This window comes from Cheilinus undulatus, linkage group 4 (assembly GCF_018320785.1).
Source record: "Cheilinus undulatus linkage group 4, ASM1832078v1, whole genome shotgun sequence".
NCBI classification, from domain to species: Eukaryota; Metazoa; Chordata; class Actinopteri; order Labriformes; family Labridae; genus Cheilinus; species Cheilinus undulatus.
In genome coordinates this window covers 31,679,286-31,703,853 of record NC_054868.1, presented here as the reverse complement: position 1 = coordinate 31,703,853, position 24,568 = coordinate 31,679,286, and the positions used below count along the sequence as shown (strand labels likewise).

General features: G+C 41.6%; 1 protein-coding gene across 7 annotated transcripts in view; it reads left to right on the top strand.

Annotated features, from left to right (window-relative positions):
• Positions 1–24,557, top strand: part of tnrc6c2 (trinucleotide repeat containing adaptor 6C2) — a 202,204-nt gene extending 177,647 nt beyond the window's left edge. For 6 of the 7 annotated variants that reach the window (XM_041784524.1, XM_041784523.1, XM_041784530.1 and 3 more), the window contains 19 exons: positions 739–3,192; positions 3,779–3,982; positions 4,827–4,993; positions 5,090–5,167; positions 5,453–5,510; positions 5,675–5,817; positions 6,612–6,758; positions 7,876–8,016; positions 8,513–8,632; positions 8,946–9,029; positions 9,551–9,827; positions 10,433–10,597; positions 11,039–11,230; positions 12,155–12,304; positions 12,822–12,938; positions 13,434–13,649; positions 16,306–16,376; positions 16,717–16,856; positions 17,424–24,557. In XM_041784524.1, coding sequence (XP_041640458.1) covers positions 739–3,192; positions 3,779–3,982; positions 4,827–4,993; positions 5,090–5,167; positions 5,453–5,510; positions 5,675–5,817; positions 6,612–6,758; positions 7,876–8,016; positions 8,513–8,632; positions 8,946–9,029; positions 9,551–9,827; positions 10,433–10,597; positions 11,039–11,230; positions 12,155–12,304; positions 12,822–12,938; positions 13,434–13,649; positions 16,306–16,376; positions 16,717–16,856; positions 17,424–17,772 — 5,273 coding nt within the window. In that variant the 3' untranslated portion in view covers positions 17,773–24,557. The remainder of the gene's footprint in view (positions 1–738; positions 3,193–3,778; positions 3,983–4,826; positions 4,994–5,089; positions 5,168–5,452; positions 5,511–5,674; positions 5,818–6,611; positions 6,759–7,875; positions 8,017–8,512; positions 8,633–8,945; positions 9,030–9,550; positions 9,828–10,432; positions 10,598–11,038; positions 11,231–12,154; positions 12,305–12,821; positions 12,939–13,433; positions 13,650–16,305; positions 16,377–16,716; positions 16,857–17,423) is intronic. The other variant, XM_041784526.1, reaches the window with a different exon arrangement.
• The last annotated feature ends 11 nt before the right edge of the window (positions 24,558–24,568 follow it).

The window sequence follows — 24,568 nt, the reverse complement described above, 5'->3', positions numbered from 1 at the left end:
GCCCCAGCTAGTGAAGCCACGATGGAGACTGATGGGCCTCTCACTGCTGGGTGTTAGCAGAGAGCAGAGGGGAGAGAGGGAGAAATTGCAGGGTGAGGAAACAGGTGGGGGCAGAAAGTGAGGGAGGAGAAATGGACGTAGAGGGGAAAGGTGGGAAGGGGGAGGGGTAATAAATAATGGCAAATAGAAAATAAAGGAAGTAAGGGATAAGACAGTGAGGTAAGAAGAACAAGTTGGAAAGAGAAGTGGAAAAGGAAGTTGAGTTAAAAAGTGAAGAGGACTGAAGGGAGAGAGGAGAGAGCTCCATTTCCCTGTTTCTGTTTGGCTGACTGCACCGAGGCAAGGATATATGGATATGCCATAGCTGATATGACATGTAACACGCTTGGCTGTGCATTCTGATTATGTGTTGGATTGTGGAACATGCAAGTGTGTGACCATCTCATCCCGCCAAGTCTGATAGCCAGCATTAACCAACCAAGAAAACAGAACTGGTCCAGGGTACAAACATGGAATGTTATACATGATGTTTTTTTAGTCTATCCCAAAGTAATCCTTCTCCTCTCAGCCCTCAATTTCCTACCTCTTCTTCATTCTTTTGCTATACTACATTTATTCTTCTTAGTTGCTTGATTTTCTGCACTGTCTTTCTGATTGTCTTTTCATCCTTCCATCTTGTAGTCCTGTGTTCCTTTTTGTCTTAACTTTTCTCTCCTCTCTCTCCCTTCTTCTTTTTAGACATATCCCCCCAGAGTGGCCCTGCTGCCCAGTATGAGACCTCTCATTGGGGAAGCTCTTTGCAAGTTGACAGCCCCTCCAGTGCCAACAGCTGGGACAAACTGATTATTGACAGAAGTGACACAGAAGCTTGGCCCTCAATCAGCCGCAGCAGTGACCCCAGCCACCCTGCAGCACCAGAATGCCCCTTGGGCTCGGCTTGCTCTAACCAAGACAACAGTACTGTCACTACCACCAGTAGTAGTAGTTATCTGAGTATGGCCACAGGTGCCGCAGGCCAGCAGGCCCACTACCCCTCACTCAAACCTAACAATACAATGATGACGGGACCTGGGTCAGCTAACGCATTAGGTGGTAATAGAGGCTGGGGTTCTGATGGGAAACAAGATGGTATGAATAGTGGCCGAGTTGGAGGGCCCAGTAGCTGGGGCTCACCCAATTTTAACTTGAACCTCAATCCCAATGCCAATCCATCAGCCTGGCCTGTTCTGGGCCATGATGGTGGTGGTGTTGGCTCTAATGGGATTTCAAACTCCCCATCCCTCCCACCAGGTATTAATGGAAATGGAAACATGAGCCTTGGAGGTGCAGATAACGGTGGGGGCGGTTGGGTTAGTATGATAAGTGCTAATGAAAATGATCAACAGCACCCTTCAACCAACACAAGCTTGTCCTTCAAAATGGAACCTGCTAACCTTAACACTGATGGACCAAACCACACTAAGCAGCAGCAGCAAACTCAGGAGCCTATGAGCCCTATCCATGGGGTGACTGGCTGGGGAGGCCAGTCACCTACTGAATCATCCCAGCTCAATGGGGACACAACAGGCAGCTCTGTATGGGGAAGTGGAGAAACTAAGGCAGCTGACTCTCCCAAGGACTCAGGCTGGGACTCAACTCCTTCTGGAGGCCTTTCTGCTTGGGGTCGTCAAGGCAGTGGTGGTGGGAGTAGTGGAAGTGGTGGCTGGGGTGACTGGGGGAAATCCTCAAGTGGCGGAGATGCATCTAAAGGCTGGGACTCGGTAGAAGCTGGTAGTTCTGGCTCAGGCCAAGAGCAGCAACTTAATGCATGGGGCATGCAGTCTGGAACAGCCCCTGCAAGTGAGGGTAGTGGGGACAGCAGTGAAGGTCGATCCCAACACAAAGATAGATCCTCCAGCATGGATTTTTCCCCTATTGTACCCCGTCAAGACCTGGATCCAAGGGTGCTGAGTAATTCAGGTTGGGGACAGACCCCCATCCGCCAGCACACTGTTTGGGAGATGGAAGAAGCCAACTCTGACGATGGGAAAAGCAACAGCAGCTCAGACACCTTAGGAGGCTCCAGTTCCAATGGTGGACCATCATCCACTAATGGAGGTACCATCAATCCAAACATTGGCCCCAATCAGAGGCCAGGGTCTGGAGGTAGAAACGACAGCGAAGGATCATCATCTGGCTGGGGCCCCCCTCCACCTCAGCAAATCCACTCTGGATCAGGATGGGGGGAACCCCCACAGACTGTAAGCAAAGCCCAGAATGGCACTAGTGGGGGATGGGGAGATGCTGTGTCATCCAATGGTCCTAGAAGTGGGAACACAGCATCCTGGGGTTCTGAGAATAAGTCTCCAAGTTGGGATGATGGCATGTCAAAAAGCCAGCCTACCAGCTGGGGAGAGACTCCTAAAAGCTCCCATGGTTGGGGCAACAGTAATGGCAGTTCTAATGGTTCCAGCACAGGGGACTGGGGAGAGCCAGAGGTTAAGAACAATGGATCATCCAGCAGCATGTGGGAAGGTGAAGGAGGGAATGGAGGAAGTAGTGGATGGAAGGAAAGCCCCAGGGGAGGAAACAGAAGTGGTGGCTGGGGTAAGCCTGCTCCTACTGTGAATAATAGCAGCTGGGGTGAAAGCCCACACTCCAACGGGCCAGTACAGGGTAGCTGGGGCTCCACCAAGCCCCAAGAAAGCAGCAGCAGTAGTACTGGCAGTGGAGGAGGTGGCAGCATTGGTTCATGGGGTGGCCCTGGCTCTGTAAAGCAGAGTTCTTCTGGCTGGGGCAACACTAGCAAACAGGACCAGAACATGGAGCCCACTGGCTGGGAAGAGCCCTCCCCTCCTTCCATCCGCAGAAAGATGGAGATTGATGACGGAACATCCACCTGGGGTGATCCCAATGCCTACAACAAGACTGTCAACATGTGGGATCGCAACAATCCCAACAATAACCCAGGCAACAGTGGCCCACCTGCAGCTAAGAATGGTGGAGTAATTATCCCCAACAATAACAACAACAATCACTCTGTTGTCCCTGGCAACAACAATCACCATCACACTCACCATATGCACCACCATCCCCATCATGGCCAACCGCCAACTCACATGCAACACCATGGGAACAACAATGGGTCACCCAACAATGGCACCTCACACCCAGGTGTGGGCCCCCAGGGAAGACCTCCGATCGCCAACCCAGGTACCTCATTATTCCTGTGTGATTGTATTTTCCATAGGTCTGACTTAAAGTAGAAGAAATATATTTGTGTAAGTATTTTGATTTTTTAGTACAGTGTGATGCTTAAGAGTCTGTCTTGAAAAGGAAGTACTGAGAAAGACAATGCTCTCAACTAATGTTTTTTCACAGATACAAATGTACCTAAATTCATTACAGTAATGCTTAACTGGAAAAGTGGCTATCAAGCAGAAAGTATCAGAAGTATAGGGTGTGTCCTAATGGTCATGCATCCTTAAGTATGCTTAAATAGGTGATGCAGTCATTCAAACAAATCTCTCAAGGACAAAGGCCATGCCTATATACATGGCAGAGTGGTAATGCAAATATTCCTCTAATTTTGTGAATGAGAACATTGCCCCCTGCTGTTTGTCTTTTACATTGCATTAGCAATAACATAAACCTAAGACGCAGACTCTCTAAGAAAAAACTGTTATAAATTAGTGCTAATATAAATTGATTTTTTTCTGTTTTTTAGCATTGAAAATAACAAAAATGAAATGTTAATAAAGATTTAATTGTAGTGAACTTTTTTAACCTCTTTCTCCAGGTTGGGGAGAGCTTCCCAGTGTCCAACCCAAGTCGGAGCCTGCTTGGGGAGAGCCAGCAGCTCCAACATCAGCTGTAGACAATGGTACCTCTGCCTGGGGCAAACCCCCAGGGGGGGTTGGAGGATGGGGAGATGGTGGCCATGAGCCCTCTGGACCCTATGGCAGGGCCAATGGACCCCCAGGTCCTGCACCCTGCAAGCCAGGTAACACCAACGCATTAATCTTGTTACAGTGATGCATGATCTCTGTAATGGGAAGGTTTTTACTTGTATAGCTCAACATTTCCCTGAAGGGGTTTTTAGCAAAATGTTGGAAAATATTCATCCACTGCTGATCAAATTCACACATCACTTATGGCTGCTTTTCTGCTGCAGACTGTGGCACAGTGCCATTAGCAGTTTATTTACTGAATTAGTTTCAGATCTGCCTTTGTATAAGGCAAGTCCAAGCCCACACAAAACCAAAAATGGTAAACTCCCTTGACATTCATTATCATTACTGATTCAGTGGCCTTGGATTGGTATACTGTCAGTTTTTTTTTTCTTTCAGCAATGAACATTACTATAACCTTGACCTGAAAGGATTTGAGATCTGGGTTGTATTAAGTGGGACTATATTGCCTGTAAAACACTGATTGATGGCAATTCCCACCGTGTGTGCACTGCCTCACTTAAGTTAGGGAAACAGAAAAAGGAAGTTTATTCAGACCTGTACCATTTGTAGCAATTCTGAAGGATTTTTCTTTGTGCTGCTGGAGTACAGCCAGGATTAAAGCAATTCCATGCCTCAGTAGGTCTTGGCTGTTTGGGCCAATGGTTTGAAATATCTGAAATGATAGAGGAAGGTTAAGAGAGGAAAGGCAACAAATGCTAACAGTGGCACCAAGTGGTCAGATATAGAATTACTTTTCCCTCTGAAAAGGGTTAGTATCATGTCTGCTGAGAATACCCAAAACATGGTTTATGTGAACTACCAGATATTTTATTATCAATTTTTAAAAAAAGAAAAATGTTTTCAATATTTTATGTTACTGTATCCCTTTGGCAGGCCCCAAACCTATGCAAGATGGCTGGGGAAGTGGAGGAGAAGAGATGGGAATGTCTACTGGCCAATGGGACACTGAGGATGGGGACATGTGGAACAGCCCCACCTCCCAGGAGAGCAACTCTTCTTGCAACTCCTGGGGAAATGGACCCAAGAAGGCCCCGATCAAGGTGGGGCTATGTTTCTTTGTGAAACCTATCAGAAGGTGTTAAAGTGGGGAAAAACATATTAAGCCAAAATTTAATATTTTACTTCTGTTTTATCAGGGGAAGATTGTCAACAAGCCAGATGAGATGTGGATCATGAATCGTCTCATCAAACAGCTCACTGACATGGGCTTTCCGGTAAGGAGGCTTTGTATATAAATAAGTAGTTTTGATAGTGACACATGGGGAAGCTTTCTTTTCAGTGGAACCTTTTATAGGAGGTTTATGACAAAATTAATAAAAATGGACCTCAGTTTTAAATTCTTAGACTGACTTCGCTATACACTACAACTGAAGACAAAGGGGTTGATCATTTTAGTTTAAATATAACTAGGTACAACAGTTTAAAAATGAGGTTAAAGGCTATTTTTAGCACTTCAGCAAAAAAGTCAGTGACATTTTGATGCTATCCATATGTTACAGAGAGACCCTGCTGAGGAGGCTTTGAAGAGCAACAACATGAACCTCGACCAGGCTATGAGTGAGTTAAATAGAATATTTTGGTAGACAGTATGTCCTCTTAAACATAATGCCATTGCAAAATCTAAAATTTTATAGAATGCATATACAAATGAATTTAGTGGCACAGTTTATGCACTTGTCTTGACATTATAGGTAATTTAGCTCACTCATTTGTGCTTTTAGGTGCACTGTTGGAGAAGAAGACGGACCTGGACAAGCGGGGAATGGGCATGACTGATTACAGTAATGGTATGAACAAGCCCCTGGTGTGTCGGCCCTCAGCACTCTCCAAAGACCCCTCTGACCGTAACACCTTTCTTGACAAGGTAAGAAAATATGCAGCTAACTCACAATCTGTCTGCACATCTGTTTAGCATTGAGTGAGTGGCTGCATAGATGTAGAAAAGGAATTGTCACAATTACTTTAAATAGATGTTAAAGTAAACAGGTGTCTTTCACAGTCTGATTATTCCTGATCTCTGTACAATGATAGAAATCATGGTGTGATATACAGTGCTTAACAAATTTATTAGACCACCTGTCATATTTGTCTCAAAGACCATCCAGCATCATAAAGTGCTTTAATGCGGACTCTTTCATTTTCAGTGAGCTCTCCACGTTTTATCATTTTGAACAGGAATGAGGGATTTTAAACTGAATTCACCCAAATTTGAGCCAGCTCACTGAGCTTCTCTGAGAAGTCAGAAATTATTCAAGCATAACATTCAACCACTTAAACTCATTTTTCTGTTCAGGAATGCAAGTAAATAACTATAATTTGACATATTAATCAAGAAATTTTAATGTGCTTTACTATTTTTCAGTTTTTTTGTACATCAGTAAATTTAAAAATTCATGGGTAACAATAATAATTATATTTTAGCATTAAAAATATCATTTGGGTTAAAGAGCTTCTACATATTGGTGTATTAACCATTGCAGAAACATAAAAAATGATTTTGGTAATTACCACTGCTGTTCATTTAGGGCAGCTGTGGCATAAACCTTACTTTGGTTAGGGTTAGGGTGGTCTAATAAATTTGTTAAGCACTGTATATCAGAATTAAATGGGTTTTTATATTCCTTTAACCCTTTAATCTCTATTCCTTGTCTGGTCCAGGATGGTGTTCTGTCAGATGACAACCCTCCATCACCGTTTCTGCCTTCCCCCAGCCTGAAGCTCCCCCTGGCCAACAGTAACCTTCCTGGGCAGGGTCTGGGACAGGGCAACCCGGGGCTGGCCATGCAAAACTTGAACAACAGACAGGTAACAAACAAATAATGTGACACTATCACAGAATTTAACAGAAATATTTGATGGTACAGTTTAACACAAATTCACCAGTATTTCATATAGTGTTATTTTTATTTCCTGAAAAATAGAAAGATAAACATTGCAAGTCTACAAGAAAAGCACTGAAATACCTTTTTTTTACCTAATTATAACAAAAAAAGTAAAAATTTTAGTGGTTAGTGTGTGTTGAGATACTTTTTAAGAAGAATACTCTGAGCAAATTCTTTCGCTGGTCTGTGTAAAATTTATTTTATTAACAGGCTTTGTTTATAACAGCGAATTCAAAACAAACATATTTGAATAAGTAGGTTCACATTTGATTTAGGTGTGCATGTGAAAAGATATTCACAATATATAAATTGCTTTTGCATACACCTCTTCACCAACATGCTCTCATCTTTTCTAGTGTGCACATAAACGTGTGTGACCTTGCCTTAAGTGTCTGTTGAAATCAGATAGTTCGCACTATCAAATATCAACCCCCTGAGGCAGATCTGGCCCTGTAACTATTGTGTGTCCTTGAATCCCCAATCAAAAGCGCTGTTAGCTGGTTCCTTTTCCACTAAATAAAAATATCTCTCTGACAAATCAAAAAGAAGAATGCAGACTTGTCTGCCTTTCACAGGCTGCGTGTTGTGATTTGAATTGTTATAGTCAGAATTTCACTGTGAAAGAGCTAGCTCCTTTTAGCTGGTGTTAAATGAATGTATGGGGTTTAGTGCGAAGTTTAACCTTGAGGGTCAATGCTTATAAACAGTGTTTTAGACATTCCTTTTAGAGTTGGAGGGAAAGTATCATGAACACACACTAGGCTTCTGAGAACTCTTAAAAAGTTCTTCCTTGTCCAATTCAAGCACATTCAATTCAAGCACTGAATTAGCCCATTAATTTGATAAAGACTGCACATTTTGAGTTCAGTCTCTCAGCCTTAAATTTAAAGTACTCTGCTACTTTTGTGAGACAGGGAATGCACATCTTTTTGATTCATTGGCTTAGCTCCTCAGTAAATAAAGCATGAAAAAGCTCTCAGCAGTGTAATTGTGCATGGAGGTGTAGAAGAAGGCCTAATCTTTATCAAATTTTCTTATAGATACCCAGTGGAATGTTTGGCAGTAGTGGAGCAGCACAAACCCGGGCCATGCAGCAGCAGCCTCCTCAGCCACCAGTGCCACCTCTCAGCTCCTCCCAGCCTAGTCTACGTGCTCAAGTGCCTCAGTTTCTCTCCCCTCAGGTTGATACACATGCACATAAACATAATCATTTACCAATAAAACTGATACAGACCAATGGAATTTGAATTTGAACCAAATTGAATTTCCCTTCGGGGATAAATAAAGTTATAAATAAACTTATTGTATTGTATTGTATTGGAAAGCTGTCTGCCTAAGTACACTAATTTTGCAAAAACCAGGGAACATTATGTGACAGTGAGATTTGTATTAAAATTATTATTTTGATACTTGACAAGAATTTAAACCACAGGTTTAATTGCATGCTGTCTTCACATTTAAGACGTACAGATATACTGTGACGTCTACTGGAACAAATAGTTTGTAACAAATATTGTTTGGTTCCCCAAAAATAACTAACCTCCTTTGGCAGACCCTTTTCCTTGCACACATGCGTAGTAGCTTGTTTTACTTTGGCAGAAGCTGCTCTTGAACAGTTGCTGTGATTTGCAATGATTAATATGCCATCCCACTGCTTTGCCTTCCCTTTCCCTCAAGGTCCAAGCACAGCTCTTGCAGTTTGCAGCAAAAAACATTGGTCTGAATCCTGCACTTTTAACCTCACCAATAAACCCTCAACAAATGACTCTCTTGTACCAACTTCAGCAACTGCAAATGGTGAGTCAGAGTCCTTCTATACTTGTGTATTTTTTTGGGTAGCACATGCTTAAATAAGTGTTGGTAGATTGTTTGCAATATGCATGCATCTATACCAGTAAAAAGAGAAGACACTAAGCACACAACCCAAAAAAGACTTAGATTTTGAATTTAAGTGTTGACAAGAAAAACTTAAATTGTGCAAATTAAAATCACAATAGAAATTAGAACCAGAATTGTTAAAATTTTACTACTCTACCATACTTTGTTATATTCTTTCCTTCTAACAATGCACATTACCTAATTGTGTGGTACTTCTGCTTTTTTCTTTCAGGCATACCAGCGTTTACAAATCCAGCAGCAAATGATGCAGGCGCAACGCAATGTTTCCGGCCCCATTAGACAACAAGAGCAGCAAGTGAGTCAACAAACGCATCATTACTCCTACAACAAACATGATCATGGAGGGTATTCATTTATCGCATGTGACTCAATCTGACACAGATATTTTGTCTCTCACATGATACTTACACAACAGAGAGGAGGGAAATATGCATTGTCACACCAGAAGTTTCTCAAATTTTAAGATTTCAGCATGGGAAAAAGGTGTTTCCTTTTGAACATGAGTCAGTCTTTCTGTGACTATGAAAAATAGAGACCTTCTCTGTTTCTTATTTAGTCTGATATCATCACCCAGCCGTAATCTAAAGCCTGATGTTATGAAGAAGTGCTTTAAGTTTCAATACTGTTCTCATTATCGCATCTTCATTTTCCTCACATTTTTCTAACCTCAGCGCCTTTCTGTTGGCAATGAGTTTTCAAATTTTGCTCCTATTTTATCTAGCCACAACACTGATTAATTTAACGTCTTATGTCTCCCCACAATGCCCTAGGAGTATTATGACACAGTGTTGTGAGAATTCTTTTCTTCTCTCCCAGGTTGCACGTACAATCACCAACATGCAGCAGCAGATCCAGCAGCACCAGCGTCAGCTGTACCAGGCGCTGCTGATGAAGCAGCAGCAACTTCCCTCTCATTCCTCCTCTTCCTCCTCCGCTGGTCTGCATCCCCCCGGTGGCCCCACCGGAGGCCCTGGCTCCAGCAAATCAACCCTGGATCCCTTCACAGGCCCACACCAGGCTCCGGGCCTTGCCGACACACTGCACACCAAAGACCCGCCGTCTTCGCCAAACGCCTACAGCACCTATCCTCTCTGTGAGTCTGAAATAGGGGCACCACAATGTTTTGAGGCAATCACTTTTAATCAGATAAGATAAATTTCATATAATGTAGCTTTCTTGTTAAGACCTTCTTCAACAGTCAGTACCCTGAGCACTGTCATGCATATATCTTGTCTCATGAATAAGTTCATGGTTGCATTCGTTCAGCCATTTTCTGAAAATTTCAGCACAGCTTCGGCAGATGGCTGTTCAACGTGAGTCTGGTTCTGCTCAAGGTCCCTGCCCATTAAAGGGAAGGTTTTCCTAGCCACTGTAACGTTGCTTGAGCTCATAGTGGTTTTTACAGTAGTATGTCAAAGAGTACGGTCTAGGCCTGCTCTCTTTGTAAAGTGTCTTGAGATAACTTTGGATATGAAATGGCACTATACAAGTAATAATTGATTGACTGATTGATTGAACATGTGAACACCTATGTTGCCCCCTAAATACATAACCAACCATTTTTAGCGTTAATGTGTGTTGTTGTGTGCATTTTAACTAGATTTCAGTAACCTTAAAAAAAAGAAAGATTTAAAAAAATATTAAGAAATGTTCGCACCAATATGTAGATAACTGATGATTTTGTGTTTGTGTGTGCAGCTGGACTGAATCCAAATATGAATGTAAACTGCATGGAGGTTGGGGGTCTGTCCCTGAAGGAGCCCCCTCAGCCCCAATCCCGCCTGTCCCAGTGGACACACTCTAACTCCATGGACAGCCTCTCTGGCAACTCCTCAAACATGGAGAACAACCTCAATAAGCACGGTATGCTGAAGAAAAGTGTAAACAAAATGATTAACACCATCTTGTTGTCTGTTGCAATTTTTGTCACATTCTGAATTTCTGTGATTTTTTTTCACAATATATATATTTTGTATCCGAGAGCAGGGACATATACCATCTAACCAACACTTCATTTAATGCAATGTCCTTTTTAACAGCTGAGATATCATCAGCCTCTAATCTGGGCCTTTATTTGTAGCAGTCTGTCTCTGAGCTGATATGAATCTAACAGCCACAAACACTTTGAGTGTCACCCAAAGTGTGAAAATAAGCATTGACATTCTAACAGACAAGTCACGTCACTTGCACATTATTTACAAGGAACAAGAATGTGTCAGTTTTAGTATTGTTTTCAGATTTTATGTTGTGTCCATAATTATTAGATACAGTAAAAATTATTGTATTTGCATTTGCATCCATTAGGTGCCATATCTGCTGCCTCTACCCTGGGCCCCCCTGGGAAGCCCTCACAGCTGGAGGACTCATATAGCCCTTACAATCTAATGTCCAGCTCTGAGTCCCCTACCAGTCCTCTGGGTCCCCCAGACAGCTGGGGCCAGGGCAAGAGCCCCAATGAGAAGATCACAAATGGGACCAATATTAACTGGCCTCCAGGTGAGAACAAAATGCAAAAATCTATAATTCAACTGTGTTTGTTACATGACCAGCTTAAATAAACTAAGGTATCAGTAAGTATATATTATATACACCTACTCAACTTTATACATGTCAGTATGTCTTCAGGAAAACTAATTCCTCAGGGACTCTGGTGATCAGTTATCTTCATCTACACCACCAGCTAATATACAAATAATAAGTATTATTTTGTAAAAAAAAAATTTTAAGAGGGAAAATATTTGGCTTGGCTTGAGGACATGAATCAGTGTTTACTCTAGAATGTGTTAGTGCAAAAAAAAATCATTATGTGACAGTTACAGTTTGTTATTAGGTTTTGTCACCACTGTGCTCTTGGAAAAGTGGAGACTTTGCCATGTGACCAGAAGAACATTGCAGCTTTTTTAAGACTGTTTTCTATGGTGTCTATACCCATATCATGAGTACAGCAAAATGCATAAAATTTGGTAATGTATTTATTATTTGGAAATGTTAATCATGAGCTAGAATGTGCCATGTTCAAGACATTGCATGGCAGCCGTAAGCTGCACGCACAAATTGCTGCAAGTTCTAGTCTGTAAAACTATGTTGTTTACTTTCACTTCAAATAAGCTTTTAAGTATTTTCAACCAGTCAGTGTTGAGCTTAAGGTGAAGAACTGGGATATGTTTAGCACTCACCAATTGCGAATTTGATGATCAATATTTAAAATGAATCAAAACTGAAAAAGTACTCATATTTTTACTGCAGTTCCTCCTGTAGTTGTGTCCTAGCTCTCACACTATTTTTGTAGATGGGTGTAACTGTTTAGTATGAAGAAAGCTGGGGTGTAGAAGCTTGTATGAGTAAATAACCCGTGTAAGAATGCCTCAAGTTCCACAGGTTCTGATCTTTCCTAAGCCCTTTTATTTTTCTCCCACTCAGAGTTCTGCCCAGGTGTGCCATGGAAAGGCCTTCAGAACATCGACCCTGAGAATGACCCAAACATGACACCTGGCAGCGTCCCCAGTGGTCCTACGATCAACACCAACATCCATGACGTCAATCGCTACCTACTGAGGGACAGGAATGGAGGTAAGAACAGAGGCAAGGCACCATATGCGAGGAAAATATGCATTGTTATGTAAATCCAGTGGTTTTCTTACTTTATTTGTCCCAACACATGAACATCTCTTCCACAACACATCCTTTGATACTGTACCTAGCCTGTACTGATGCAGGCCAAAGATCTCAAATTTTTTGAAACTTCAATACTCTTCCATGCAAATATCATCTTTGTTATTTTAATGAGTGATTGAAATGGAAGGAACCTTCAGAAAACTCATGATCTTCAGACATAATATAAACAAAGGTTTTGAAGTTGAGACTGTGCAAGAGTTTACCAGCAATTTATGGCTAAAAAAGATACAATGTAAGGCAATTAGTGAATGTAATTCTTTGGCCATGGCATCAAAACACAAAGATTTTGTCTGAATTTTACTAGAATACTATTGAGGGTTTAAAATCTGGTGTCATGTCAACCTTGATTTATACATTAAGTTTTTTTCTTTCTGTTTCTGCTTGTCACACTGTTACATCTATGACCTTAAAGCCACATCCCCAGCATCTCCACTTCAGAATGTGTCTCTGCCTCCGACCAGCAGCAACTGGCCAGTCAGTGGCTACTCTAGCTCTTTCAGTCTGTCGTCCTCTGATGGAGACAGCTCAGGTACACATCTAGAGAACTCTCCCTCTGTGTATGGACCTGCTTAACATCTCCAAATATGAGCTCCTCCTACTTATCCTAAACCTTACCCAACCCCTGGCCTGTATTTGTGACCTTTTCCCTGAAGTCACGCTTATACTTATATCTATGCTTCTAAGAGCATAACCCAACCTTAACATGACCTGCAACCCTCTGTGACTTTTTCACTCAAGCCACAAAAAAAAAAAACCTCAACCTAGTTGGCCATCCCATGAGTGCACATCCTGTGATTTTGTTTTCATTTGTGCTTTCATAAGTTACACGTAACTGAGTTTAGTACTTTGTGGTATGGTAACTGAGATTTAAATCCTTAAGGCAGTGATGCCAATAAGGCCCAGAGCAGTGGTACTTAAACTGCCCAAAAAAGAAAATTGTGTAAGTCTGTGATTTGGTCTTAATCGTTGATTTTCTCTTTTTTTTTTTTTTTTTTTTTTTTTTTTTAAATCTCTCCCTGTGAAGGCAAACTTTCTGATATGAAGTCCACCTGGTCCCCAGGGCCAATCTCCCAGAGTCAAGCCTCTCTGTCCCATGAGCTGTGGAAAGTCCCGCAGGGGCCTCGCAGCACTACAGCCCCATCCAGGCCTCCGCCAGGCCTCACCAACAACAAGCCTGCTTCCACCTGGGGCGGCAACTCGCTGGGCCTCGCACAAGGCTGGAGCGCCTCTTATTCCTCTGGTAAGTTGGCTGCAGCTAATATGCCAAGGTGGGTTGTTAGCGGTATAAAATGTCATTAGCACCAGAGTGTGCAGCTTCCGTTGTCACACACTGTGTACATCACACACCTCACTGCTAAGAATGTGCTGGAATATATAACACAAACAGGAGTTTGTTACACTTTTTAACTGTTTCCCCCCCTTTTTAGGTCATAACTTTGCATTTAAAGAAAACAGGAAGTTTACCATTAAGGAAGTAAATCAAGTAAAGGAAACATGTGAGAGGCAGAAGGGGTTAGTGACCTGTGTGACTCTGTGAGGCTGTCCCACGACAATCACCAGAGGCTGAGAGCTCAACTAGCAAACTGTAACTAGTAGTTGTGTAAACTCCATAAGGTGAAAAAAACAGAAGGTACTAATAGGTCATTTCCACCGAGCAATCCGGCTCAGTTCAGTGCGGTACGGCACGCTTTTTTTGGCTTTTCCATAGAGAAAGGGTCCTGTACCGTCCCACTTTTCGGCACCCTTCCGTAGGGGTGCCAATCTTACCTAACCGTACCAAAAAGGTGGAGCTACACACACAACAATAGGGGCTGCACTGGCGTCACGTCAGCACGCGACTCAGCTGCTCGCCTCCGGGCTTCAAACATGGAAGTCTGCGCTGTGAGAAGCGGGCGAAAACAGGAGAAAAATGGACAAATATCTGCCTAAATGGGAAATATTTGGACTCGACGGGGATCCTAACTGTTTCCTGGTCTATGGATATTGGTATATGGCCACAAATCAAGTTTCCTGACATTTATCTGGATGATTTTAAGTACACAAAGCAGAGCCCAAAGGCTCACATCAGCCTGATCCATCCGCAATGGATGAGAAACTAAATGAATGCAGACGTTTTGTGAATACAAAGCCTTTGAACCCTTTGTTCTCATCTGTAACTAGTTATTAATCTGCTTCTTACGTTAGGTAACCTGTGAAAACATCGCTCTGTGGTTGCTGAACGGGCTCGAAAAACTTCAGGCTGCAGCCTATTTTAAAACGAGATCAGCGCACCCCAGATTTCTAACTTAATCTAGCTTGATTTTAACACCAGCTGAACTTTTCCTTTATTTTTAATGCGGCGAATTCTCACAGTACAGCTCTAAACATTCATATTTTGTCGTATAAACTGTTCTAGAATAGATGTTTTCACATATTAATATAGCATTACGACTCAAACTGTCTTTGTACATGTATTCCATCAGCTGAGAATCTGTACTGACAGCGGTTAACATAATTAAAATGTAGTAACTTTTTTTTTAAAAGCACTTTCAGCTGAAATAAAGCTGTTTACTGCTTATTCCCTACTGATTTCTGTCACTCATCCTTTCTATAACTCTGCTGCTGGAACAGCTGACTCACGTTGTCTGTGACTTCGCATGCATGCTTTTACAGCCCTGCCCACCCAAGTGAGAGCACAGGTGTCTGTGGATACACAAACTATTTTGGGGTTTAGCATACCAAACCATACCAAACTGAACTGAATCAAACCGGACCCCCTGATGGAAACATGGCTTAAAAGAGCAGTACAGACTTTGCTGAATGTAATAGAAATTGTCATGGGAGACGACAGTTCAAAACTTTATCCTCTTGTACGATTTTTAAAATAGACTGGCTTATATATTGGGGCCACTTGTATTCTGGATTTTCAAAACTTAAAAAGCCTGTGATATGCTTTACAATCCACAGAGTCGTGAGTGTCAGTGTGTCAAACATGATGTAAAATCTTCAGACAGTGCCTTTGCAGGGATCCCATTTTTGAAGATACTGCCCCTAGTGTCTACTGGTGTCTATTTTCTTGGAGAAAGCATAACGGCGCCTTAAGATTTATCTCAACTTTCACAGTCAAACACTCTACAAAACCAAAACGTCATTCAATTATGTTTCCAAATAAAATCTATGAATGGCAAACTTTTCTGAGTGCATCCTCTCTTCTGACCCTCAGATTTCACTACCAGTACTTCTTAAACTTAATCCTGCATCATTACACTCTTAATCTCTTTAATTACTTGGGAAAATTCCTGGTGTTACTACATAAAATTAATCTTTAATATTGAAGAGGTTAGGCAAAAAAATCTGCCATCTTGACATAACCAGTGTAAATCAAGACGTTTTCATGTCTTCAGTGTCAAAATGAAAAACAATAGATACCAACATTCTCTATTCTCAGACTCCTGTTTCACACCAAACCTACACAGATGTGACTAAAGAAGCGTACAGTAGGTGTGGTGATGTTAGCAGCTGCAACCGTGCACTCACAGGCCTGGCGCTACAGAAGGCGAGTGAAAACGCCCTGTTAAACTGACATGCTGAGGTTTACCAGTTTGGCTTTGAGCCTCATTTAAACATTGTGCATCTGACCTTGTTTTGACATGTCACAATAAAGTTCAAACCAAAAAAAGACTAATTTGGGTGGAAAAAGAAAGCAGTTGGGGGAAAGCTGTTTTATTTTGTTGTTTGAAGCATTGAACTCCCTGAACTTTAGTTTCAGAACTATTGCTGTTACATGTAGCTGTTTTAGTAGAACAGTTTCCACTCAAGTATTTTTAGTGGCATCTTCTTCTCTTGTCTTTTATATTTTCCAATGCACCACTAACTACCTGACATTTAATTTGACTGCGTCCGCATTTGTTTTACAGAGGGAACCTCCTGGAGTACTGACTCTAACAGGACCAGCAGCTGGCTGGTGCTAAGGAATCTCACCCCACAAGTACATACTCTTTTCTGCTTATTTTTGTGTTATGGGAGCTTCAGTTGAGTACACGTATAGCCAGCATGTAGATGGTATGATTTGAACAAAGGTCAGGTCATAAATTAGTTTTAAAAAGGAGGGAAACAATCAGATCATGTTTGGTTTCAGTGAGTGTGGAAAAGGACATTTGCATTTTGTCATTTTATTTGTAAAGTAAAAAACAAAAAAAAAATTTGAAACAAAGGTTTTTTAAATTAAAAATGCAACTGAGCACAAAAGATATGAATAATAACAGAACAATGACTTTGAACATATTTATGGTAGTTATGAATGCACATCTTTGTTTTATGTCCTCCAGATTGACGGCTCGACTCTGAGGACCCTGTGCATGCAGCACGGCCCCCTGATCACATTCCATCTCAACCTGACCCAGGGGAACGCCGTGGTTCGCTACAGCTCCAAGGACGAGGCTGCAAAGGCCCAGAAGTCTTTGCACATGTAAGCTTCACCAAGTCTCTGACATCTGCAAAAATAGACCCAAAATATCAAAAATGTTTTCTCTGTGCTAAAGCAAAGAAGTGGGTTATACTCTGGGTAAAATAAATCTTTTTTTCCCATGCTGAGTTCAGTTTTAGCTTCAGCGTAGTGTGTTATTTTAGTATTTGGGAAGTCACATGGAAGAGGAGGTGGAGGGTCATGCTGAAGTTGGCTAATTGTCATTTTTTTACTTGTAATAATTAAAGTGAAATGAGGAGCGACACCAGAGTTGAACATCCTTGGGGCTCATCTGTTGTGTTTATCTCAGTGTTACAGATTTGTCCCTAATTTCTTTGCTAAAAGTGGCAGCCCCTACAGCTGGTTGTCACAGAAATGTGATGCAAAATGTGTGACCTACTTTTCATGATCAGCAGCACACAGTGTGGTTATGGAAGCATGGAAGAGTTTTGAAGATGCAAGTAAAGGCTTTCAGATGTGCACTGTGCCATTTACTTCAGGAAATGAAAAGTATCAATTCTTTTTTCTGGTTAAAACTAATGATTCCTCTTTTTTTTTTTCCTCTGAAAGGTGTGTGCTTGGAAACACCACCATCCTGGCAGAGTTTGCTGGCGAGGAGGAGGTGAACCGCTTCTTTGCACAAGGCCAGTCGCTAGGGGCAAACACCACTAGCTGGCAGGCCAACCAGGGAACCAATCAAAACCGGATGGGCGGGACAGCGCAGTCCCACTCTATTGGCCAGTGGAGCAGCGGCAGTGGTGGAGGCAAGGCCAGCGGAGGCGACCTGCTGTGGGGCGGCGTGCCCCAGTACTCCAGCCTGTGGGGGCCGCCCAATGGAGAAGATACCCGCGTGATTGGGAGTCCCACCCCCATTAACACCCTGCTGCCTGGAGACCTGCTGAGTGGGGAGTCAATGTAGGGCCATGCCACGATACACTAGCCATCCAACCCAGGACCACCATGTCACAGAAGCCATTGGTGGAGGGTGGGGTGGAAAAAAATACAAAATGACAAGAAAAAATTCAATATGAACAGGAGCAAACCCAAGCAAATCATGTGGTGATAATCAGTATCAGAACTTTTTTGAACTGTGAATAGTGAATCAGAAGGTGGAGGTCCAAACCACACAGACTTCAGACCTCCACTCCTTCTGTTTTACTTTTTCTTTTTTATTTAGTTTACCCGATTTCTATTTTATTTTTTTAAACCTTTTTTTTTCTTTAGTATTGTCGAAGCGCATCATATAAAACTGAAACTGAAATGAGACACAACACAAAAACCTTCTAAGTGTTTTTAGTTTTTCCATAAGTATACATGACATTCTATGTGAAGTGTTTTTAGGAGAAGCAATCAAAGCTGCCATCTGAGACTTTCCTTTTCCCCCAAAAAAAGAAAAAGAAAAAAATCATCCCAAAATAAGACTTTAAACAACCATTCCCAGCATGTCCATGGCCAATGACGTGGTTCAAAGACCTTTACTAGTTATGTTAACATTTGTTTCTCAGCACTAATATAAGCCTTAAGTGCTCTCTGGCCCAGGTCCTTCCCAAGCCGCCTTTTTAGTTTGTTTTATAACTGAAGAAATAGCTGAAATCTTGCACAGTTTCACCTCTGAGCTAGTGAGTGGTACAGGAAATGACTGGTGACACAGTGTGTCACCAGGCAGACAGAAGGCCTGGCCACAACTGGCCCACCAATCATCAGCTTAATTATTTTATCTCGTCTTGTCAAAGGGATTGACACCGATCTTGTCTTTTTTTGTAGGCCTATAACCAAGCGCTTTTAATATCTATCACAACATATAAGCTGAGAGAAGATTATTTGTTAACCTCGTTGCGTGTCTCTGTTTGTCCAGTGGCACCTAATCATTGACGTCTGCAAGCCTACATCCTTCTGATCACCTTTAATTAGAACCCAGTTGCTTACTGGTGCTTTGTTGATTTTTTATTGTCTTATTTGTTCTGAAGCCCGGTGGTCTGTAAGGGCAGTCAGTTTTCAGAGGAAAACAAAAAAAAAAAAAGAACATAATTTCACCTTCATGTGACAGTTACATTGTGCAATATACATCATAGATCTCTCTTCCGTCCATACTCGATGTCCTGGAGCTGGTTTCTCTTTTTTCTTTTTTCTTTTTTTGTTGTGTCTATTTTGTTTTTTTTAATGTTGCTGATTGCAGCAAAAGACTTTGGAACTTCAAAACAAAACCTTACTCCCCTTTTGAAAACTTGGATTCCCTCCAGGCTGCCAATCCCTCTGAAGCTGTTGGGAAAACTCGGCAAAGAGGAAGCAGCAGCTGTAAAAGTGTGCATACAGCAAACTGTTCTGAAGAATGACACTGGTTACACAATAATGCACACTTCCTCTCTGCACGCCACAGCCACACCCAACAGAGACTGAATCCACGATGGGATTGGACGGTTCTGGGTATCTGGCACAATACCAAATAAGAGGGGTTTCCTCCTAATGCAGTAGACCTACGAGTGTTCCTTGCGTTTGGTACTGTACAAACAGAAGAGACTAAGACTTTTATAAATTCAAAGGGTTTTATCATAGCACTTATGAAGAGCAAATCGCTTCAACTGCAATCCAATAAATCAAAAAAGGAGCAACAAAAACCTTAAAAATGACAAAAAAACATCCTGCTCTTTATGTACTATATCTTTTCCTTGGAAATGTGTCTGACATCGTTCTTCTGGTAGCAGGATGAAGGGAAGCTAAACTGAAATGTACCATTGGACTTTGGGGGAAGAAAAACTGCAGTCTATGATTTTTCTTTTTGAACAATATCAAAGTGAATATCACTGTTACTCCAAATGTTTCGCCTTGTTCTGTCCAGAGGCACTAGACTTGCAATGTCAGCTGTCTCTGACATCACTGGCCAGCCAGTGGGAGTGGGGTGTTGGAGGGGGAGTGTCCACTGAGTGCCTCTCTGCTGTGGTCCTCTGGGTGTCAAGCGGTAGCCCCCCACACACACACACACACACACCCACACACACACACACAGCACAGCACTTCCTCCCGGGCTCCACTTGACCCTCTCGGCTAGAGAAAAAAACGGCACCTCCAAGACTGGCCGATCACGGCTCTCTCCACACAAGGCATCTCTAACACAGGGGTGGGGGCTGCTGTTGCTCTCCGCCCTCCTCCCCATCTCTCAGTTCTTTGACACAAAGATCACTTTAGCTGGAAGATGTTTTATTAGTCATATTTCTGGAATTTTGCCAGTGTAGTTTTTATTTTGAAAAGATGGTTTGACTTTATTTTTTGGATGTGTTGTTTTGTTATTTTTGTCTACATGCAGTGGTCTGTGAATACTGGCTGCTGAACTAGCCCTTCACTGTTCATATGCAGAAACACTTTGGTCAGAGGTGCCTCTGTATGTTCATCCTGTGTATTGAATGCAAAACAAGGATCAATACTACAGAGAGATATTGATTGTCTATTTGTTTTGAACTGATCATGCTTTTGTGTTTGACAGTATTCTGTAGTACTTCCAGGTTGTATCTTGAGATGTGTAAAAATAGGGTGTCTCAATGGGGGGGTGTGGGTGTTTGCTGTCCAAGCTGCTCCGCCTGCCCGCAGGCTGTCCCCCCTCACCCTTTGCCTAGCTGCTATGCTACGGCCTCCCCTCCTCCTCCTCCTCCACCACCTCAAACCAGACCCAGTAGCCCTTTCCTGACCAGGCACCAACAGGCCCTCCTATCTGTTTCTATGCAAAAGACGAGAGGCTGGGGCCCTTTACAGCACGCCAAACCTGGCCTGGGAATGAGCACTTCCTCCCAGAGCTTGGCAAACCCAAACACTTGTCCCCCGTGCTCTTCTGTCAGCACTTCTGCCATGTTTGTTTAGTCGGGCTAAAGCCACCAGAACACTGTCGTACTCTAAAGTTAACACTTTATCAAAGGTGGGCCTTCTCTCTGCGCTGAAGACACTTCTGTCCAGCTTGATCTCAGGGTAGGGGAGTTGATTATACATAGTATGAGATGCAGCTCTCCATATCTGTCCTTTCTACTGTGAGAGCAAAGTCTTAAATTAAAAAGGCAACGATATGTTCAGACCTCATGCCTCCAGCTGAATCCTAATTGAACAGGAAACATTTTCCTAAGGTGGCCTGTCGTAACTGTTTGGGGGCCTCTTAATCTGTAAAAGATGCCAACATATTGTGCCAATATAAATTTGCTGTGTCATACTGTATCTTTATAGAGAGCACTTCTGTTCCCTGATTGGAGGAGCTTTGATAACCTTTGCAGAGGGTGAAGCAGGGGACAGGAGGGATCAAACAAATGGGCGGCAGCATCACACCCTTACATGTCTGAGATTTTTTTTTAATGCTTTTGTGGGGAATACCCCATGCTAAGGAGAAAATCTTTACTCAGTTGGGGGTTCCAGTTTGCTACAGTGCACAGTTGATGATGGGTAATCCCGGGTACATATTTTTTTAAAACCAAAAATGAAATCGCATTTTAACGTCATTTTTATGAAGTTTGACATAAAAATCTTAAAAATGCTTAAAAAATCTAAATGAAAAAAAATCTATAATATGTTAAAAGCTCTGCACTTCTAGCTGAAACATCTCCGGTCATCAGCCTCTACTACCACCATCTAAAGGAGTAGACTGGTGGCCGGGGTGCCTTTTTGTGGATGCTGTATTTATCTTTATGTTTTTGTGTCCTGCTCAAAGCGGACCCTCTGAACTGTACATTTCCACAGACCCAGATGGCTTGGGCCCACTGTATCAGCCTCACTCTCCTCACTCTGCATCAGCGGAGGGGAGGGGCACATTTCAAGAGGTACAAAGTCTTAAAACATTTTACAAAAAGTTAAAAAAAAAAAAAAAAGTTAAAAAAAAAAAATGAACAAGAAAACAGGAAAAGGCTACCTTTCAGGGCTCCCAGTCCTGCAGCACACAAGCAAAAATCACTATTGCCTGTTTCTGTAACTGCCTTGATCCAAGCTCAGACAGACCCAATAGCCGAGGACCTCCCAGCATCCTGTACTAACTGGAGAACCCTGACAGTGAAGGGGGTTTCCCATGCTGCACCAGCATCGAGAGGCTCTCCTCTCTACAGCTCTGTTCTAGATAGCAGTATATATGTATACACTACGTATGTATATACTGTGAGTGTGGTGTGTGCTTTCACCTCTTCAGACTTCTTGGATCGTAACCTCCGACACTTTTCATTTTTCTTTGAAAGGTCTTGGTTTCATACAACTGAAAAATGAGCAATATGTATTTTTCCCCGCAAATAAGTGATACGAAGGAAAGAATTGGGGTCGGATGTAAACTGATACTTGATTGACTGAAAGCTGCGTCTTTCTTTTATGGAGATAGATATGCACGTTGTGGTTTGATGACATATGACAGTACTATGAAGTGCTTGTACTGTACGTATGTGTATTTGTTTGTTGATTAGCCTGTCTAAAAGCCCAATCCATGCAGTTAATGAAAAAAATCACAAACATATCAGAACGTAATGAAATATTGAACACAAATACTTGAATCATGGAACGCCAATAACGTAATGTGAAGTCAGAAAATCTTTTTTGTTCTCTCCATCTGACAGGTACACTTTTGGGCTTTTAGAGAATATAAAAAAATGTATTGCATTAAGTTACAAATATAAAATCATTTAAAAAATGCAAGAGTGATCTTAGATGTGTGCTTGAAAGTCAGATTTTTGTATGAATGTGTGCGCAAGAAACTGTTTGTGTAGCAGGCATATGCCTGCTGTTATGTTCCACTCAGTATGTTAAGTTTGTGTCTGTTTTTATCTTTTTTTTTTTTTTTTTTTAAATTGTCATTCTGTCGAAACTATTCTGATAGACGTTATTATCTTCTAACGTTGCACTGAGTGTCTTCTACCCCTCGCTCAGCTAATCGTAGAGAAACGAGTCTAAGTACGGAGGGGAGATGGTGACAATTCATGTGTACATGTTTACTCAAGGACTTAATGGATTTTTTTCTTTCTATCTGTAAAAAGTTTATCTACCTTATAGTGGCTTTTATTGTGGAATAATCCAAGACAAGGATTATCATTGAGTATTGCACCATTTTGTTCCAATGATTGAAAAATGTGAAAAAAAAATCTAAAAAGAAAAAAAGTACAAAAAAAAGAAAAAAAAAAAAGAAAAATGTATAGAAAAAATTAAGAACTGTGGCCATAGCTAGCTGTAGAAGGACTAGTAATCCCTATGTTAACTTCATGGAGAAATGGAAAGGGATAAAGTGTGGGAGGTGAGTTTGTTACAAGACTCCTTTCAGAGGTGCCTATCTTTTCTGTTTTTTGTTTTTTGCAAAAGCCACCTGTCGTTTACAAGCATTTCATTTGTCTGAAGTTCAAGGAGATAGGATAGAAATTAAAAACAGGAATGTTGTAAAAAAAGAATAAAAGGACAAATTTCATCTTCCATCAGATATGGACATGAAAATCTTGCAAAATGAAGATTTATGCTACTTTAAGATCTCTGGGATTGATCAGTGTTGTCATATTTCAAACATTTATTTCTCTTTCAGTGTCGACAGACTATCTCTGTATGTATCGAGTTTTGATTTTTATGTTTTCTGCAAGCGACGCAGTTTGCTCACAATCTTGCACATTCATAAAAGATGTGGATTTGTCTCAGGAAGGCCAGGGTTCAAGATACCAACTCCATTATTTCTAGACTTAATGTTTTTATGAAAAAAAGAAGCTGAAAACAACTCCAAGCAAGCACTGAAGGTTATGAGTTTAACAGAATATAGAGTACCATTGTTTCTTTAAAACAACAAAAAAATGTTCGTAGCAAGTTATATATTTACCAAATAAGACTGAGAATCAACTTTGAAAAAAGTGGAGTGCTTTACATGTGAAATCTAAGTAGAAATTGCTTTACATTTAAACAATGATCAATGGTTTTGATTGTCGAAATGACGTTGACAGAAAATGTATTTGTTTGTTTTGACTGTGTGTCTTTAAGTTTCCATCCTGTAGTCCAGGAGCATCGTGCAAAAAGTTTGTGTTATAATCATCTCTCCTGTCCTTGAATGCGTCTGTTCCTGTGACGGGTTCTGTCAAACATTGAGAGATTTCTTAACATGAAACAGATGGTTTTCAGAGGCAGGTTGAAGTGGAGGAATAAAGCTGGTTTTTAAAAAGGATCATGATCTATGCACAAGTGGGAGGGAAGAGTCCAAACCTAGCTGCTGTACTGCGGGCGTTTGTCGACTCATACTCTGGGGTTCAGGGTTCGATGTAGGGTTGTTCTTCTTTGTCTCTTGCTCAAATTTCCTCCACTCTTACTTCCCCCTCCCTTCCCCAGCCCCCTCCCTTTTTTCATCATCATTTAATGTTTTAGCAAAACTTTACATTGCGTCGCCATGCTGTGTAATCCTTAACCAATGAGCGCTTATCCTTCTGCTAAAGCACTGTGGGTTGTACTGAAAAAAAAAGCCCATGACTTTCAAGGCTGTCTGTTTTTTAAAGGGAGGGGACGGGTGGGGGAATGGGGGTACTTTGCCTTTGCCTTTCTCTTTACTTTGAAAAAAAAAAAAAAAAAAAAACATTAAGGAAAAATGTCTGTAACTGAAATACAAAGTTGTGGCTTTTAATGTTGTTCTTTTTTCTCCTCATAGAATGTGATTGTTAAGGACATGCACCAGAAAAAATGTTTCCATTGATTATGGAGCTTCTTTCGGACTATATTAATAAACTACAAATTTTCTTGGCTGTTGGTCT